Raw genomic sequence first — 20,722 nt, 5'->3', positions numbered from 1 at the left:
GGTACCTGACACAACTAACCTATTATTGGTGGCGTTGGGTTAAGGATTCAATTCAATATGACTTTATAATTGCAGTAGTATAACTAGTGCTAGGCCTACAGCAGTACTATGACTCACTCGGGTGGGTTGGGAAGTCGGCACACTCTGTCACGCCCTGACCTTAGTATTCTTTGTTTTCTTTATTATTTTGGTTAGGTCAGGGTGTGACATGGGTTATATGTGTGTTTTTGTCTCATCTAGGGTGTTTGTACTGTCTAGGGGTTTTGTAGATTTATGGGGTTGTGTCCATCTAGGTGTTTATGTAGGTCTATGGTTGCCTAGATTGGTTCTCAATTAGAGGCAGGTGTTTATCGTTGTCTCTGATTGGGAACCATATTTAGGCAGCCATCTTCTTTAGGTATTTCGTGGGTTATTGTCTATGTTATACTGCATGTTAGCACAGTGTTTATGTCACGGTCGTCTTTTTTTGTATAAGTGTTCTTCATTAATAAAGAAGAATGTATTCTAATATTCTAACCACGCGCCTTGGTCTACTCCATACAATTTTTTTATTTTATTTTATTTCACCTTTATTTAACCAGGTAAGCAAGTTGAGAACAAGTTCTCATTTACAATTGCGACCTGGCCAAGATAAAGCAAAGCAGTTCGACACATACAACGACACAGAGTTACACATGGAGTAAAACAAACATACAGTCAATAATACAGTAAAAAAAAACAAGTCTATATACAATGTGAGCAAATTAGGTGAGAAGGGAGGTAAAGGCAAAAAAGGCCATGGTGGCAAAGTAAATACAATATAGCAAGTAAAACACTGGAATGGTAGTTTTGCAATGGAAGAATGTGCAAAGTAGAAATAAAAATAATGGGGTGCAAAGGAGCAAAATAAATAAGTAAATTAAATACAGTTGGGAAAGAGGTAGTTGTTTGGGCTAAATTATAGGTGGGCTATGTACAGGTGCAGTAATCTGTAAGATGCTCTGACAGTTGGTGCTTAAAGATAGTGAGGGAGATAAGTGTTTCCAATTTAAGAGATTTTTGTAGTAGACACACTCACAAAACTTTGTTTATCCATTTTTTATTTCACCTTTATTTAACTAGGCACACAAACAACTTACTTGTAGCAAATAACATAGAATACCTACCAATAGTGTGCTTCCATTTCTATTATAATATAACATGTTCCCAGATGGCTCTGTCTTGAAGTATCACCCTCCTTAGCAGACATGCAATGAACCATGTTGTCACAACTTTCAATTGTTGGCTCTGTTTTACATTAGACAGCCCCATCAAGATAGAAGGACAAAGAGGACAGAAACAACCAATAGAAAGACACCCGCTACTCTAGATCCAGAACCCCATATAAACCAGCAATCAACCCTTGCAATCTTCACATTCATTTCAGTGACCGACACAGACCAAACCAGGAGGATGTCAACTTCTGAGGACTTTGCATTGTCCAGTGAGCATTTGGCAGCAAGGGACAATGGCAGAGGCATAGCATTCCACTTGTAAGTACCACATTTCTTTACTATTATCCTGCTGACAGTTACATGAATTAGTCCTTTGCTGAGGGGAGGTTGCCATACCAAATTGTTCCGCTGACTGAAAGGTTATGCAGTAATAAAACTCATCATTTGCTCAACAGCTTTGATGCAGTTGACTCAGGATACAGTTTGCAACCTGGTGTCATCCCAACCAATTTTGATGTCCAACAATTACAGGTAAGCCTATTTTGGCTTTATTTTTACTGATTTGTGTGCTAATACCCTCTGGTGTGACCATGCCTTGTGAAACATACTATTGCCTGATTTGAAAGCAGGCCCAACACCCGACCTCATTTTTATCAACACTCTATGCAAACGCTATCCACAACCCCCATTCTGTCACACCTCTGTGAAGCAGTAGTGATAAAAGCCTATAGGTCTGATGGTGTGATTGGAAGTTAACTTTGACATTATTCTATTGATCAACTCAGATTTCGATTTCCAAACAAATCAAATGTTTATAAAAGGATCTTAGACCCATTGTGTCGTTCTCTTTTGTTCCTGGCCTGCTGTGGTGATACCTACACTGTCTAAACTCCCCGTGGACTCTTGGGGCATGGCCTTTCAGCCCATGAACTCTCTCCCTCTCTTTGTTCATAATAATTACGTAATAACAGGCCCCATGAGGGGATAACAATATAAATGTATTTCAAATATTACTTCACTACAGATTCATGTTATAGGGCCAAGCTAACCCAAGTAGTACGGGGCTGGCCTAGATATCCTACCATAGTTGCTCAAACCATGCTGGAAAGGACAATCAAAAGACTACTAGGCCTAAGTGTTGGCACCAGATACACAGTTATCACCTATTATCTTTTCAATCCGAATTAAAGTGTGTCAGTGTGTTAAACACTCCACAATTATTTGTGTTCGAATTTGGTTTAGATTTATCTGAATTTGTCTTTGTTTGGATGTTTTCTAGGAAATGCCTAACCTGCCTAGTCCAATAAGAAATCTTCATGAATCTGAGAACAATGCTATGAGAAGTCCCACGATTGCTCTCTGTTCTTGTGAAGGATCTCCCATCGCCACCATCATTCACCTAATGGCCGAAATGAGTTCACGAGATGAACTTAAAAACAGACTCCGAAGACAGTTAGTGATAACAATCCAGCAACGTGACGAGTACCAGAGGAGAGACAGAGAAGCCAAAGCCAAAGTGAGGATGTTTGAGAGAAAGGCCATTGTGTTGAGGGCACAGGTCAGTGCTTTACAACCAGGTCAATTCCATTTACCATCTGGTCAGATCTCAAACTTAGTGCGAGCCAGCAGACAAATACAGGTAGGTTTACTTTTCTGGCTTGATTAGGATGTGTAGGTAGGGATGTATTTTTGTGCAGATGCTGAAAGCTAAAGACAAATGGGGTGACAATTCCTTAAACACAACGAGGGCCAAATTTGTGTCAATTACTTGTGTTAAAATTAGATGTAGAACTTTTAGCTTTATTTTGATCTCTTCCAGGAACTGCGTGAACAGGCTAGACAGTATCAAATGCCTATTCCGATAAGAACTGTTCGTGGATCTCAGAACAGTGCTATGAGATGCCATGGTGACACTCTCTGTCCCTCTTGTGGCCAACCTCTCACCTCAATCAGCATACGCCTACGGGCGGTGATGAGATCCCGGCAAGCACTGAAAAACACCTTTCGAAGACAATTCGCGCTGATAATCCAGCAACGTGATGAGCTCAGGACCAGAGCCAGAGAAGCTGAAGCTAAAGGGAGGATTTTGGAGAGAAGGCACATCTGATGAAGGCACAAGTCAGAGCTGTGCATGAGGCCTATCTAAGAGATATCGAGTTAGGTAAACTCAGTAACCCATAAACAAATGTTGTGTGAACCTTGGGTTCTGGAACCAGGGGATGTGATGTTTGTGAGAAATTGGATGTTATTTGATAAAGTTATTTGTCACTTACCCAAGTGGCGAGAAATGGCTAGTTATTTGATGCAAGATGATTTGCAGTTGACAGCAAGTCAATAGCCTTATGACAGGCTTCTCTCATGAGAGAGTTAGGTGAAAGAATGAAAATATACAATCAATGCCATGCATTCGTGCATAAATTCCATGCATAATTCCTTTGAATACCATATTGATCTTAGCTTTTCTGTACAATATTTTAATAAAAATGTATACATTGTATATAGTTTCCCTTTTACCTATATTAAAGTGGATGAGAAAAATAATTTATAATTGTGTGTACGTAACAGCCTACACTCCTTTAGAGTCAATGGTTTATGTCATGACGTTGCCCTCTTTGGGTACAGCGAGCACTATTTCCCCCTCCCTCTGCACTATTCCCCCTCCCTCTGCTCCAGCCCTTTTCTATGCATCATTCCCCTACCTCTTTCACACCCAGGCTGCTGTGGTCAGAAGAGGTAGTAAATTCCTAGAGAAGATCCTGCCTCATGGCCAGACAGTATAGAGAGAGTGAGTTTTCATAGAGAGAACAAAGGAATTTCTTCCACCTCACAGAACTGGAGAACCAAACGTCATTTATGTTCTGGAGAAGGTATAAAAGATTGGTGAAGAATCCGGCTACGAACTGGTCCGTTTGGTACAATTTTGTTTAACTCATGGGAGACAATACAGCCACATTACCATAATGCTGTTTATACAATAGCCTCAGTTAGGAGGCTTACATATTTGTTGTATAAGATGAATGAGTGAGGGTGATACTGTTTGTGAAATTGTGTAATTTGATTTTGGACTGTTTAATGAAGGAAACTCCAATTCCCTAAAAAGTTTCACTAAGTCAGGACCTGGCGTCATGAGACAGCCTTTTTGTCCCGAATAAAAACCCCAGAATAAAAACCCCACCTGGGTTTTCTATCAGCAGACCGAGCTTACCTCAATTACGAGATGGCTAAAGGTTGCAGACCAGTTTACCACGAGAGGGCCAAGGTTTGAGTAGAGACCATAAACCTGAGTATAAGCTAAGGTTTGAGTAGATGGCTGAATATTTTAACCATACCACGTGGTTAAACTCTTAGACTATCGATACAGACAAAATAAGAACAAGTCTGATATTAATTACTAGTCTGCAGCTAGGAATTCGGCATCATTGAACGCGAAGACCGACAACCGCCGAAACATCTATTCTATAACGACATGAATGAATGTCACTCTGAACTAGCCAATCTAACCACGACAGAGAGAGAGAGAGGGCGGACAACTCCAACAAAAACAAACTTTTCAACAGAGATCCCGATGACACACTGAGCGTAAATATATATATTGATTGCAATTGTTCCCGAATGAGTGAGCGTTCATGTGCAAAGGATTAGCAGATAACCAACCATTTACGACGTTTGGAATGAGACTAACGTGAGGTAAAGAATAATTCATTAATCAGAAGACTAGGTGATCAGATATTAAAATATCTGAAAGTTATATTAGGAAAATTATAACTTTTGTAATCTGAATATTTTCCTTGGTGCCCCGACTTCCTGGTTAATTACAGTTACGTGATTAAGTAGTTTAATCACGTAATAATAATGACAGTGAAATTTTGATAAATTCATCTTCAGTTTAATGATGCCAAAGACACAACAGCTATTATCAGAAAAAAAGAACATTTTAAATTGCTTTATTGTAACTCAGCACTTTCAAGGAATATAAAATAATTGTATTAAAGTATAAAAAATATATCCTATTTCATAATTAAAGTAGAAGTACAACTATTACAATTATCGCCAAGAGCACATCAACTCCTACTGACCCAAATAAACAGTAAAAACAACCCAAACTAAATCCTTAGTTTCATTGATATGGCCTTGGTTAGCAGATAGCACCAATCATTAGCCTGGGTACTATTCTTTGTGTGTGAACATGCCGCTCCTCGTCACGCCAAACATGACAAGGAGTTGACATGATAGCACAAAAAGATCTGGGACCAGGCTAATCAATCATAGCACCAATGGAACAATTCCGTAACATGATAAGATGATAAATAGACGGATGCTGTATATGACAACTATGCGACAGGGTAGCTAGACAGCTATGGTTTGGTACAGTACATTTGTTAGGTGGGTGGCTAGCTATATAGTGTTGTACAGTAAGGTACAGGACAGAATGATACAGTTTGCTGAGATATCATGAACCGTAGAGGTGAAAACATAATGGACTTAGTAGGACATCAACAACTATAGGACAACTGTAACAATTACTGTAGACAAGCAGGAAGTACATCCCCAAAACATTCCTTATCCCAGCACACTTCAGTTGGTAGAGCATGGCCTCAGCAATGCCAGGGTTGTGGATTTGATTCCCGGAGCTACCCATACATAAAATGTATGCACGCATAAGTTGCTTTGGATAAAAGCGACTGCTAAATTGCATATATTATTCAACTAGTGACTTTCCGGGAGTCAGGCTCTGATGAAGGTGATTAATGCCTAAAAGTAAAGCCTATTGTTTATTTTGTCCTGTCAATAAATGTATCAGATTTACCCAGAAACAGAAGGCTCCTTTTTCTGTATTCTCCCTGATAGTCACTAGTTAAAGCGTCCTGGGGAAGGGAGTGTTTTTTAAAATTTCCAAGTCCCTCAGCCGAACAGATGATTCCTTTTTTGTTTTAGCTGGACTGAAGAGTTTTTGGGTGTACTTTTCCAAGCTGGAAGTGAAGACTGTGTAAACTATTAATGTCTGCAAACAGCACTTTCCTTTCTTGAAAAAAGTGATATATTATAGCCGTATAATTGTAACATATACACACTCAAAATCCACATATTTCATATAGATGAAAAGAGCCCTCTGAAAATGGACCTGGATAAATAAGTGTGTTTGGGGAGAGTATCCTCAGATGGGATAGGTGTGTGTGTGTCTGTGTGTGTGTGTTCTGAGAGAATCTTTGGGGATGGTCCCCTCAGATAGGAGAGGGGGCCCGCAGAAAGCTGGTGAGGACTAAGTTGCCGAACACGTTGGCATAGGATGCTTTGAGGAACTGGACGTAGTTCTGCAGACTCCTGTTGATGCTGTCTGACTGCTCCAGACGATCCTTCACATCCTGCAGACGCGACTGATAACGCCGCTCCACCTGGGGGTGGGGGTGGGGGGAGCACACACAGTTATGAAATGATCTCTGATTGTGTAAGGTCAGTATTGTCGTGATTCAATGTCTTTGACCACAATAGGTTTAGAGACTATCATAGATTATAATCAGAGTTTTACACGAGAGATGTGCATTTTTAAAACACTCGCCCACACCTCCTCTTTGCTACGGCGTAGGGTGGTGAGTTCTGTGGCGGTTCTGCTCAACTGTGTCTCTAGGTCCACCACCTTGGACTGGGTGGAGCGCTCTTTGGTGGACGCACGCTCCCGGGTGTTGGACACCTATACACCAGGACAGAGATACTCCATCAGACAGAGCAACGGACTTCTCACCTTGTTACAACAAAGATAAAACATCCTCAGGGAAGAAAACTATTGTCATAGTATTTTAGCTGATGTCGTGGTGAGATTTTTGTTGTCTGAAAATGACTGCTCCCCAGCCTCCCCCTGTCCCCAGGCAGCCAGGAGCCCCAGACAGACCTGCAGTCGGGCGTCTTCTAAAGCCTCCTCCAGCTGGCGGGTCAGGTGGGTGCACTCACGGGACTTCTCCTCCAGACAGAGATGGTTGCTGTGGATGGTCTCCTCCCGCTTGGCGATCACCCCCGCCAGGTCCCTGTTTTGACTGGTGGCCTCCTCCAACTTCCTGTAAGGGAGAGACAGGGTGGGAAGGAAGGAGGGAGGGAGGGATAGGGTGGTTAAAGGGAGAGATAGAGGGGAGGGCTGTAAGACCCAGGTATGCTCACACATACATCACACGGGATACATAAACACACACAGAGGGGGGGTCACATGTATCTGCCGGGGTCACACACTAACACTGTACTGTATGTCACTTTGGATATACAGTTGAAGTCGGAGGTTTACATACACTATAGCCAAATACATATAAACTCTGTTTTTCACAATTCCTGACATTTAATCAGAGTAAAAATGTCCTGTCTTAAGTCAGTTAGGATCACCACTATTTTAAGAATGTGAACTGTCAGAATAATAGTAGAGAGAATGATTTATTTCAGCTTTTATTTCTTTCATCACATTCCCAGTGGGTCAGCAGTTTACATACACTCAATTAGTATTTGGTAGCATTGCCTTTAAATTGTTTAACTTGGGTCAAACGTTTTGGGTAGCCTTCCACAAGCTACCACAATAAGTTGGGTGAATTTTTTGCTCATTCCTCCTGACAGAGCTGGTGTAACTGAGAGGTTTGTAGGCCTCCTTGCTCGCACACGCTTTTCAGTTCTGCCCACAAATTTTCTATAGGATTGAGGTCAGGGCTTTGTGATGGCCACTCCAAAACCTTGACTTTGTTGTCCTTAAGCCATTTTGCCACAACTTTGGAAGTATGCTTGGGGTCATTGTCAAATTGGAAGACCCATTTGCAACCAAGCTTGAGATTTTGCTTCAATATATCCACATAATTTTCAATCCTCATGATGCCATCTATTATGTGAAGTGCACCAGTCCCTCCTGCAGCAAAGCACCCCCAACAACATGATGCTGCCACACCCGTGCTTCGCAGTTGGGATGGTGTTCTTCGGCTTGCAAGCCTCCTCTTTCCCCCCAAACAAAACAAATGGTCATTATGGCCAAACAGTTCTATTTTGGTTTCATCAGACCAGAGGACATTTCTCCAAAAAGTACAATCTTCGCCCCCATGTGCAGTTGCAAACCGTAGTCTGGCTTTTTTATGGCGGTTTTGGAATCAGTGGTTTCTTCCTTGCTGAGCGGCCTTTCACGTTATGTCGATATAGGACTCGTTTTACTGTGGATATAGATACATTTGTACCTGTTTCCTCCAGCATCTTCACAAGGTCTTTTGCTGTTGTTCTGGGATTGATTTGCACTTTTCGCACTAAAGTACATTCATCTCTAAGATACATCTCAAAGAGACACAACGCGTCTCCTTCCTGAGCGGTATGACGGCTGCGTGGTCCCATGGTGTTTCTAATTGCGTACTATTGTTTGTACAGATGAACGTGGTAGCCTTCAGGTGTTTGGAAATTGCTCCCAATGATGAACCAGACTTGTGGAGGTCTACAATTTTTCTTCTGAGGTCTTGGCTGATTTCTTTAGATTTTTCCATGAGGTCAAACAAAGAGGCACTGAGTTTGAAGGTAGGCCTTGAAATACATCCACAGGTACACCTCCAATTGACTAAAATTATGTCAATTAGCCTATCAGAAGCTTCTAAAGCCATTATATAATTTTCTGGAATTTTCCAAGCTGTTTAAAGGCACAGTTAATTTAGTGCATTTAAACTTCTGACACAATGGAATTGTGATACAGTGAATTATAAGTGAAATTGTAAACAATTGTTGGAGAAATGTCCTAACCGACTTGCCAAAACTATAGTTTGTTAACAAGAAAATTGTGGAGTGGTTGAAAAACGAGTTTTATTGACTCCAACCTAACTTCAGACTTCAACTGTAGTAGTCAGGGCGCAACTTTGGTGGGGGGGGGACATACTTTTAAAATTATTTTATTTTTATAGTCGGATAAACACTCCAAACAGCCTACACGACCGCTCGGAGGCGTCCGCAAAGCACACCGTTGCCTCGTTTTGTATCACATTCCAATGACAAAACTGGGAGGGGCACAAAAATGCATGTCCCCCCGTCCCCAGCGAAAGTTGCACCCCTGATATTAGTTATCATATTACAAACACACACAGGAATATGCACACTGTACACACATACAAACTCATACTGTTCAGTGTGTAATGATATTCATGCGGGTCACTGCAAGTGTCAGGCTCTGGAATGGCCGTAACTGTCTGACCTCTCTAGACTCTCCACACGGTGTTGCAGCTGTTTGTTCTCCTCCAACAGGACCGAGTTCTTCACTCTCACCAGCTCCACCTGGGTGCCTTGTTGCTCCACCTAGAGAGAGACACACACACACACCACCCATTAATAAACCATTAATAACACCAATAAAGCCACAGTCTGGAAGCATACCATTAAGTTTTGTGTGCAGCACATACACCATGCTCAGGTCAGCCAAGGTGGCACACACACACACACACACACTTCCCAGCTCCCATACACACACACACACTTTCCACTGCCCCCCACCCACCCCCCCTCCACATACACACATTCATGCGCAGGTCGGACAGGGCAGTGGTCAGCTCGGTGCTGTGTCTCTCCTGGGCGTGTTCCCTGTCCTGAGCTTCCTCCAGTAGGACCTCGGTGCGCCGCAGTGCCTCAGGAAGAGGCTCCAGCTCTGTCAGCCGGCCCAGCAGCTCCCTACGCACCACCTCCAACTCCCTCTCCATCTGGTCCCGGACCTCCCGCGCCTTGCATTCCGTTTGTCCCAGCCTGGCACAATACTCGTCCGCCTTCGCCCGCGTCTTCACCACCTGAGTAATGGGTAGCATTACACAGACGCACTAACACATATAGGGCATCCAGGAACAGTGCACGCACACACACACACACAGTTATTTATTTAAGCAATAAGGCACAAGGGGGGTGTGGTACAGTTGAAGTCGGAAGTTTACATACACTTAGGTTGGAGTCATTAAAACTAGTTTTTCAACCACTCCACAAATTTCTTGTTAACAAACTATAGTCTTGGCAAGTCTGTTAGGACATCTACTTTGTGCATGACAAGTAATTTTTCCAAAAATTATTTCACTTATAATTCACTGTATCACAATTCCATTGGGTCAGAAGTTGACTGTGCCTTTAAACAGCTTGGAAAATTCCAGAAAATTGTCATGGCTTTAGAAGCTTCAGATAGGCTAATTGACATAATTTTAGTCAATACCTACCTTCAAACTCAGTGCCTCTTTGCTTGACATCATGGGAAAATCTTTTTTTTTTTTTTTTACCTCCACAAGTCTGGTTCATCCTTGGGAGCAATTTCCAAATGCCTGAAGGTACCACGTTCATCTGTACAAACAATAGTACGCAAGTATTAACAGCATGAGACCACGCAGCCGTCATACCGCTCAGGAAGGAGACGCGTTCTGTCTCCTAGAGATGAACGTGCTTTGGTGCGAAAAGTGCAAATTAATCCCAGAGCAACAGCAAAGGACCTTGTGAAAATGCTGGAGGAAACAGGTACAAAAGTAACTATCCACAGTAAAACGAGTCCTATATCGACATAAACTGAAAGGCCACTCAGCAAGCCACTGCTCCAAAACCGTCATAAAAAAGCCAGACTACGTTTTGCAAATGCACATGGGGACAAAAATCTTACTTTTTGGAAAAATGTCCTCTGGTCTGATGAAACAAAAATATAACTGTTTGGCCATAATGACCACGGTTATGTTTGGAGGAAAAAGGGTGAGGCTTGCAAGCCGAAGAACACCATCCCAACCATGAAGCACGGGGGTGGCAGCATCATGTTGTTGGGGGTGCTTTGCTGCAGGAGGGACTGGTGCACTTCACATAATAGATGGCATCATGAGGATTGAAAATTATGTGGATATATTGAAGCAAAATCTCAAGACATCAGTCAGGAAGTTAAAGCTTGGTCGCAAATGGGTCTTCCAAATGGACAATGACCCCAAGCATACTTCCAAAGTTGTGGCAAAATGGCTTAAGGACAACAAAGTCAAGGTTTTGGAGTGGCCATCACAAAGCCCTGACCTCAATCCTATAGAAAATTTGTGGGCAGAACTGAAAAAGCGTGTGCGAGCAAGGAGGCCTACAAACCTGACGCAGTTACACCAGCTCTGTCAGGAAGGATGGGCCAAAATTCACCCAACTTATTGTGGGAAGCTTGTGGAAGGCTACCCAAAATGTTTGACCCAAGTTAAACAATTTAAAGGCAATGCTACCAAATACTAATTGAGTGTATGTAAACTTCTGACACACTGGGAATGTGATGAAAGAAATAAAAGCTGAAATAAATCATTCTCTCTACAATTATTCTGACATTTGACATTCTTAAAATAAAGTGGTGATCCTAACTGACCTAAGACAGGGAATTTTTACTCTGATTAAATGTCAGGACTTGTGAAAAACTGAGTTTAAATGTATTTGGCTAAGGTGTATGTAAACTTCAGACTTCAACTGTATATGGCCAATATACCATGGCTAAGGGCTGTTCTTATGCACGACGCAAAGCGGAGTGCCTGGATACAGCCCTTAGCCGTCGTATATTGGTAATATACTACAAATCCCCCGAGGTGCCTTACTGCTATTATGAACTGGTTACCCCTGTAATTAGAGCAGTAAAAATAAATGTTTTGTCATACCCGTGGTACACGGTCTGACCCCGCCTTGCTTTGTGCATAAGAACAGCCCTTAGCCGTGGTATATTGGCCATATACCACACCTCCTCGGGCCTTATTGCTTAATTCTCTTTCATTTAGTATATTATTGCATGTTTGTGGGCACTGTATATGGGTACGACGTGGGTGCATACTTGTGTGTGTACATACCTGGGTCTTATAGCTGTCTACCAGGCTCTCGTATTGCTTCACAGAGGCTTTGACTTGTTGTACCTCTGACTGGGACAGAGCCAGCTTCTCCTCCACAGCAGATAACCTGGCCTGAATGAGGGAAACACACACATATGGCTGTCAGCCTGCAGTACAGAACGGTGTACATGTGTGTACCAGAATAATCTAACCGCAAATCGGTGTTATGATGCAATGAAGCAATCTATTATCTGGTCAGCTAAATCTATGAATAATGAATTTCATTTGTATCTCTGTAATGTACTGAAACCAGAATCAACAACTATTTGTTAGGTACCGGGTAGAAATGGGATTAAAGAAGAAAAAGAAGAAAGTGTCACATAATGGATTGGTACAGAAACACATTAAAGGGGAAGGGAAACACTAGGCTTTAGAATGTCAGCTAACTGTAACGTTGCTTAGCTTTACTTCCTAAAGTGTTTACATTCCCCTTTAAAGCCCAATGAAAAATATCAATTCAAAGCGATTTCTAGTCCAACTTCCAGACTAAAATTAATCTGTCTCCGGGAAACTGGCCCAGAAATTTCAAGTGTTAATCCATTGTCATCATTGACCTTGAGGCTCTGGTTCTGTAGTCTGGCGTGGGTGCCCTCTGTGGTGAGACTGTGCAGGCGGTCCAGGAGCCCCTCTCTCTCGGCCCGGCCCTTGTCCTCTCTCCCATGGAGCTGCTGTGTCAGGTCTGACATTTGGCTGCACACACAGGGTGGAGCAGGATGATAAAAATTGGATTATGAAGGATTTACGTCAGATGGGCTTTATGTTAGACCATGGGGGTTTATACTGTGTAGACACTATTCTTGACATAGCTCATTCTAATATTTCTACTACTACTGTACGGCAAGCGGTATCGGAGAACCAAGTCTAGGTCCAAAAGACTCCTTAACAGCTTTTACCCCCAAGCCATAAGACTCCAGAACAGCTAATCAAATGGCTATCCAGACTATTTTCATTGCCCCCCCTCTTTTAAACTGCTGCTACTCTCTGTTTATTATCTATGCATAGTCACTTTAACTCTACCTAAAACTGAATTGTTGGTTAAGAGCTTGTAAGTAAGCATTTCACTGTAAGGTCTACACCTGTTTGTATTCATCACGTGACAAATAACATTTGATTTGCTGTAGCATTAAGATTTCCCTTCACTGGAACTAAGGGGCCTAACCCGAACCATGAAAAACAGCCCTGACCCTTATTCCTCCTCCACCAAACTTTACAGCTGGCACTATGCATTACGGCAGGTAGCGTTCTCTTGGCATCCACCTAGATTCGTCCTTCGGACTGCCAGATGGTGAAATGTGATTCATCACTCTAGAGAATGCGTTTCCACTACCCCAGAGTCCAATGAGCTTTACACCACTCCAGCCGATGCTTGGCATTGCGCATGGTGATCTTAGGCTTGTGCGGCTTCTTGGCCATGAAAACTCATTTCATGAAGCTCCCGATGAACAGTTATTTTGCCAACGTTGCTTCCAGAGGCAATTTGGCACTCGGTAGTGAGTGTTGCAACCAAGAACAGACCATTTTTAAGCGCTATGAGTTTCAGCACTCGGTGGTCCCTTTCTGTGAGCTTGTGTGGCCTACCACTTCGCGGCTGAGCCGTTGTTGCTCCTGGAGGTTTCCAATTCACAATAACAGCACTTACAGTTGACCGGGGCAGCTCTAGCAGGGCATACATTTTACAATCTGACTTGTTGGAAAGGTGGCATCCTATGACGGTGTCACATTGAATGTCACTGAGCTCTTCAGTACGGGCCATTCTACTGCCAATGTTTGTGTATGGAGATTGCATGGCTGTGTGCTCGATTTTATATACCTGTCAGCAACATGTGTGGCTGAAATAGTCAAATCCACAAATTTGAAGGGATGTCCACATACTCTTGTATATATTATGTATCTTGTGTAAATTAATCTGGTGTATACTGTATATGTATAGATTGCATTTGGATTACTGTTACAGTTTTATTTGGGTTTTTAATGAATTAGTACAGAAATTCTTGATTTGTTTTTTGGTTGTGGATTATCTGTGTACTTCTTTGACATTTCACTGCATTGTTAGGAGCTAGTAACATGGGCATTTCACTGCATTCCCTATAAGATCTGCTAAACGTTACATTTACATTTAAGTCATTTAGCAGACGCTCTTATCCAGAGCGACTTACAAATTGGTGCATTCACATTTGACATATTCATGATTGTGCTTGATTGTGTCACCTCTTATTTTGAGAGAAAGTGGTCAATCAACTGAAGCATCTCTCCCTTTCTCTCACCTGTTGAGGACTGAGACCTCCATCTCTAGCTGAGTCTTGTCCTTCATTTCCTGGGCGTGGCGACCACACCAGTTCTCTGCTGCTGTTAGGGCCTGTGCCATCTGATTCTCCTGTGAAGTCAACAATATCATCCAATAGATTTGAACATTATTTAAGCCAGGCCCCGCAGAGCTACACGGTACATCTGGCTGTTGTTCTAGCCCATTACTAACAAAGGTTGACTAATCATCAAGCTATTCTTTTGTGAGATATCTTGTTCCTAAGCACTGATTCAAGGTCAGTTTTTAAAATAAAAATTAGACAGTTAGGCCACCTTCTCCTCCCCTTCACCTACCACATCCAGTAGCTGGGTGCTGAGCTGCCCGGCGGTATCTTCGCTGCGTTCAGCCCGGTGTTTCTGGGCCCGTGTGGCCCTCTTCAGGTCCTCTTTGTCGGCCTCCGCCTGAAGTTTCAGACCCCGCAACTGCTCCAGCAGGTGACCCATCTCTCCCTGCTGCTGACTGGCCGCCCGCTCCAGGTTCTTGACAAATCCGAAAGCAGAGGGTGAAAAAAAACATACAGGAAGAAATTTTGTCTGCAGAAGAAAAAATATTTGTAGTGGGAATGATCTTTTCACTTTTCTTTTACAATAAGGCATAGGCAAAGTATGTAAATATAGCAAAATTAAGCTGCTCCAGAGCAAGATGAATTGCATACTAAACAGAATCCACACAACAAACATGTCACTCTACTCTACCTTCATTTGCACAGCAAGGCGGTTGTTGTCAGCCTCTTTGCTGCGTAACTGGCTCTGCAAGTGTGCCCGAGTAGACTCCAGCACTTTAGACAGTTCGCCTGTGGTCTTAGCATTCTCCTGGAACATCAACAGACAGAAAATACAGTATCGTAATCATTCAAATAATTAAATATTTGATGAACACGCTGCGAGTGTGTGAGACACATTACTGCCTCTGTACTTCACCTTCTCTGTGTCCAGAAGCGTAGTCAGTTGCTTCACCTCCCTCTCTTTCTCTTGCAGTTTCACTACAATATTCTGTGTGATGACATGCCATGTTTATAATATGCTTATAGTGTAATGTATGCGTTACGAATGACACAGACATTAACTTCAGTAGGACCTTCTTCTATTCATCAACTGCCCCAAGAGCACAAACCATTTTGAAGAGGACATTTTGGTGATTCGTAATTCAAGGAATATTTTGCTGACAGACAGTGGCTTATTCAAAGAAACACACCGAGTTTTCTGCCTCTGTGTCTGTCAGCCTCTTCAGAAGTACATCTTTCTGTTCTGACATCCTCGTGGATTCCAGCTGTTCAAAAAACAAACAAGAAAAACAGCCACCACAACAGGTAAAAGTACAGTTATAAGAGAGGGCCTCATTTCGGGCCACAACATGGGATTGTGAATTGTAATTGGCTTGCTGCCTCATCCTGCTCCTGAAAGTCATTGGTTACTCATCTTGTCAGCATTTTCACCATCCTGGAAGTTGTTGAAACTTAGGGGTTCAAGTAGGGTTAGGGTTCAGGGTAAGTAAAGTATCTTTGCTAATCATGTTGTGGCCCTAAATCAAGGCATGTTATAGCTAAAAGTAAGTTCTACTCTACTGCAGGCCAATCTGACCTCTACTGGCCTGAAGCATGTACCGGTACCTCATGTCCGTGCGGTTCCCTCAGTAGGTGGCGCAGCGTGCGGTTGGTGGCCTCAAACGTCTCCAATTTCTGGAGCAGTAGCTCCTTCTGACAAGCCAGGAGGGAAGACTCAGTCCCAGACATCCTCTTTTCCAAACAAATTAAAGAATTTCATATTTCAACACCTACATTATATCCTGAGGTTGCACCTACCATATGCATTTTGAAAACATATATTGGTTTCTTAGCATGGTTGGGGTCAATTCAGTCAACTGAGGAAGTTAACTAATATCCCCTCTGAAAATAACAAATAGTCTGAATTGGCATGTCAATCCATCCCCTGAATTGAAATTGTGCTGAACCCCATAACCCTGTCTCTGTTGTCACTCACACTGGTGCTGACACTCATCTTAGTGACGGTCTCTCTGAGGGCTGACACCTGTATTGCAGCCTCTGTCCCATCTATCTCAGCCTCCATCAACTTCCTGAGCAGAGTGTCCTTCTCCAGCTGCATCAACTCCATAGACCTCTCTAGTCTGGACAGATGTGTAGGCAGACGTCGTATGAGAGGCAGAGGAATTGCAGATTGTGAATATGGGACACAGAAAGGAAAGATTGTTGTATTATAAACTGGGTGGTTTGAGCCCTGAATGCTGATTGGCTGACAGACGTGGTATATCAGACTGTATACCACATTTATTTTTACTGCTCTAATTATGTTGGTTACCAGTTTATAATAGCAATAATGCATCTTGGGGGTTTGTGGTATATGGCTAATGGTTGTACCACACCCCCACAGGCTATATTGCTTAATTATACACTAAGTATACAAAACATTAAGAACACCTTCCTAATATTGAGTTGCACCCCCTTATTCCCTCAGAACAGCCTCAATTAGTTGGCGCCTGGACTCTACAAGGTGTCGATGCTGGCCTATGTTGACTCCAATGCTTCTCACAATTGTGTCAAGTTGGCTGGATGTCCTTTGGGTGTTGTACCATTCTTGATACACACGGGAAACTGTTGAGCTTAAAAAACCCAGCAGCGCTGCAGTTGTTGACAGAAACCGCCGCGCCTGGCACCTACTACCATACCCCGTTCAAAGTCACTTAAATCTTTTGTCTTGCCCCAAGGCTTAAAAATCTTTCTTTAACCTGTCTCCTCCCCTTCACCTACACTGATTGAAGTGGATTTAACAAGTGACATCAATAAGGGATCATAGCTTTCACCTAGATTCACCTGGTCAGTCTGTCATGGAAAGAGTAAGTGTTATTAATGTTTTGTACACTGAGATTTTATTTTACCAGGTAAATTGACTGAGAACACATTATCATTTAAAATCAAATCTAATTTTATTGGTCACATATACATGGTTAGCAGATGTAACTGTGAGTGTAGTGAAATGCTTATGCTTCTAGATCCGACAGTGCAGAGGTATCTAACAGGTAATATCTAACAACTCCACAACAAAACCTAATACACACAATCTAGTAAAGGAATGGGATGAGAATATATAAGTATAAAATATATGGATGATCAGTGACAGAGCGGCTAAGATGCAATAGATAGTAAAGAATAGATAGTGAAGGATACAGTATAAAACATATGAGATGAATAATGCAAGATATGTAAACATTCTTAAAGTGGCATTATTAAAGTGACTGGTGATCCATTTATTAAAGTGGCCAATGATATCAAGTCTGTATGTAGGCAGCCGCCTCTCTGTGCTAGTGGTGGCTGTTTAACAATCTGATGACCTTGAGATGGAAGCTGTTTTTCAATCTCTCTGTCCCAGCTTTGATGCACCAGTACTGACCTCGCCTTCTGGATCGAAGCGGGGTGAACAGGTAGTGGCTCGGGTGGTTATTGTCCTTGATTATATTTTTTTCTTCCTATGACATTGGGTGTTGTAGGTCCTGGAGGGCAGGGAGCTTGCCCCCGGTGATGCGTTGTGCAGACCGCACCACCCTCTGGAGAGCCCTGCAGTTGTGGGCGGTGCAGTTGCCGTACCAGGTGGTGATACAGCCCGACAGGATGCTCTCAATTGTGCACCTGTAAAATTTAGTGAGGGTTTCCGATGACAAGCCACATTTTTTCAGCCTCCTGAGGTTGAAGAGAAGCTGACATTGAGTGAGAGATTATTTTCCTGACACCACCCCCCGAAGGCCCTCACCTCCTCCCTGTAGGCTGTCTCGTCGTTGTTGGTAATCAAGCCTACCACTGTTGTGTCGTCTGCAAACTTGATGATTGAGTTGGAGGCGTGCAGGGCCACGCAGTTGTGGGTGAACAGGGAGTACAGGAGGGGGCTGAGAACGCACCCTGCTGGGGGCCCAGTGTTGAGGATCCTACTTTCACCACCTGGGGGCAGCCCGTCAGGAAGTCCAGGACCCAGTTTCACAGGGCGGGGTCGAGAACCCAGGGTCTCAAGCTTAATGATGAGTTTGGAGAGAACTATGGTGTAGTCAATGAACAGCATTCTTACATAGATATTCCTCTTATCCAGATGGGATAGGGCAGTGTGCAGTGTGATGGCGATTGCATCGTCTGTGGACCTATTGGGGCGGTAAGCAAATTGGAGTGTGTCTAGGGTGACAGGCAGTCATATCATTGTATGACATAACAGGCCAGTGATATTTTGCATGGCTCGCGAGTCACTGGTGGCTCTCGATAACTTAACTTTTGGCTCCCGACAATAAATCAGATGTTATATATAAAGAACTACTAAATAGATCTTGTTTTATTACAAGGACTATTAATGAGTTAAAGGCGTCTGAGAATCATGGCTCATCATCACAGTCATAACAACTCTGGACAACTCATACCTGCAGGCAACAGGGTATTGAATCCCATCTTCCTCTCTGTCTGCCACTCACTATCTGTTTCCCTCTCTACTTTCTGACTAACACTGTCCATAAAATACAGTACATTTTTAATACAGGGCAAAAATAAGAAAATAAGTTAAAGCTGTAACGTTACGAAAACAAAGTCAATTAAAATAAACTATGGTTTCAAGTGCGTCTGTCTGGTCCATACCTGCTGGTGCAGTCGCTCTCGTCCAGCATCTTCTCCATGGAGTGGCGCAGGCGGGAGTTCTCCCTCTCCGTGACCTCCAGCTCATTGCACACCTCGGCCAGCTCCTCCTCCTGCTCCTCGATGACCTGCTGGGAGGCGCTAAGTTTCTCAGACTGCCGCTCCAGCAGCTGCTCCTTCCTTCGCAGCTCCACCTATACACACACACTTATAATATTAAATAAATGTTGTATCAAGAGGTAGGGAACTAGGGGAACTTGTGCATCCGGTCCTAAGGAGAATTTTACAGGAGGGACAGACCACACTTTTGAACGTGCTGACCTCAGTCATCAGGCTGTCAATCTTCCTCTCGTACTGGTTGATTCGTCCATGCAGCACATCCTCCTCCTCTGACGAGAAGTCGGCAAATCGCAGCAGAGAGTGGGAGATCTCAGACTGAGGTAATGGTGTGATCTCCAGACGATGAGTATGCCCCTGAGATGAATAGATTCAGTGACCACAGACTCTGGAAACATTGCTTCTTTTGATCCATTTTATAACATATTATTGAAAGCGTTGATAGGATAGTCTTGAAATTAGTTATTTTATAAAGATACTGCTTTAATAGGCGTATGGATACATTGTATTATTGGAAATTAAGATAAATAGACAGAGAAGATAAAAGGAGTGAATAGCATGTCAGACCTCCCATTTGTAGGAGGCATCCCGTATGGAGGCCTTCCCAGGCGGTATCCACGGCACTCGTGTCTTGACCTTTGCAGTAGGTCGCAGGTTCCCTCCATCGCCCTTAGTCTTACCCTAAAAAACAGACAGCATAAAACTCAAGGAAGACACTATGCTTTTACATGTAGTGCATGGTATACAGTATCAAATAGCATAAAAGAAAGGAGTATACATTCAGAGACCCTTGGAAACAGTGTAAAACATATTCTCCATGCTTTTCGTATCAATTCAGCACCTCAGGCCCTGAATCAGAACTGTATTGACAGGAAACTAAGATATCTAATGAACTTTTCAAAGTGTTCCCCTGAAAAGGTTTGTCCAACCTGTGGTGTCCTGGCAGGGCTCCTACTCTTCTTCACATGCACAGGCGTGGTCTCATTCACGTGCACATGTAGGGGTGGTGAGATTGATCGGGTTCTCAGTGCTTTTTTCTGTAAAAAAAAAAAGCTGTGTGTCAACTATGCAAAGGCCACAAAATAACTCCCTCATCAGCTCAACCTTTCTATTGTGTCCCAGCATTACCACACTATGCACTGTCAGAAACAGAGGCAATGGTGCAAAGCAGGCCTTGACAAGGGACAGTTTCACTGGGTACATCATCAAACACAAAAATCAAGGAAATTGGGGCAAGTGTAAAAAAACAAGGTTGGGTTGATTCACTGTCAGATGTGATTCTGTTTAGTAGGAGATTGTCTGTCAATCAAAAGATAAGTAGTTAGTTAGATAGACATTATACTAACAAGCTAGATAGATACGTAGCTTATGAAATATAGTAGATACCACATGTAATGGCCTGGTAGCGTTAGCTAGCTATTTGGCTAAACCGAGTTTCTGCTAAAACAGACTGCGATGTGGAGAAATTGATTAGCTAAAAATAAATTGAAGTGTCTACAGCATTATCATCAGAAGTCACTCACCATGTGAAAACCCAAATATTCCTCGAAATGGTAGATTATGTATATTGTTAAATATATTTTACTTAGCTTGCTAGCATTTCATTCAACAGGCAAAGCTTCCTCCAAAACAACATTCTTCTGGTAGA

At 42.7% G+C, this 20,722-nt stretch overlaps 1 protein-coding gene and 1 long non-coding RNA gene across 2 annotated transcripts; one reads left to right on the top strand and one right to left on the bottom strand.

Annotated features, from left to right (window-relative positions):
* The first annotated feature begins 1,395 nt into the window (after positions 1 to 1,395).
* LOC115128850 (uncharacterized) lies at positions 1,396 to 3,687 on the top strand. The gene is made up of 4 exons (XR_010463601.1): positions 1,396 to 1,511; positions 1,649 to 1,724; positions 2,473 to 2,832; positions 3,013 to 3,687. It is a non-coding gene; the product is annotated as an uncharacterized LOC115128850 (long non-coding RNA).
* Positions 3,688 to 5,121: 1,434 nt separating this feature from the next.
* Positions 5,122 to 20,722, bottom strand: LOC115119200 (outer dense fiber protein 2-like). Its single transcript, XM_065017267.1, is given in 19 exon segments — positions 5,122 to 6,586; positions 6,757 to 6,882; positions 7,081 to 7,243; positions 9,379 to 9,479; positions 9,698 to 9,961; positions 11,996 to 12,106; positions 12,589 to 12,724; positions 14,299 to 14,408; positions 14,633 to 14,818; positions 15,035 to 15,151; positions 15,260 to 15,331; positions 15,534 to 15,608; positions 15,949 to 16,074; positions 16,319 to 16,463; positions 18,961 to 19,151; positions 19,279 to 19,431; positions 19,642 to 19,755; positions 20,004 to 20,123; positions 20,125 to 20,722. Coding segments are annotated over 19 exon segments (2,637 nt in total). The 5' UTR covers positions 20,281 to 20,722; the 3' UTR covers positions 5,122 to 6,415.

Source organism: Oncorhynchus nerka, linkage group LG4 (assembly GCF_034236695.1).
Source record: "Oncorhynchus nerka isolate Pitt River linkage group LG4, Oner_Uvic_2.0, whole genome shotgun sequence".
Classification (NCBI taxonomy): Eukaryota; Metazoa; Chordata; class Actinopteri; order Salmoniformes; family Salmonidae; genus Oncorhynchus; species Oncorhynchus nerka.
The sequence above is the reverse complement of the archived record's forward strand: the minus strand, read 5'-3'. Positions and strand labels throughout refer to the sequence as shown.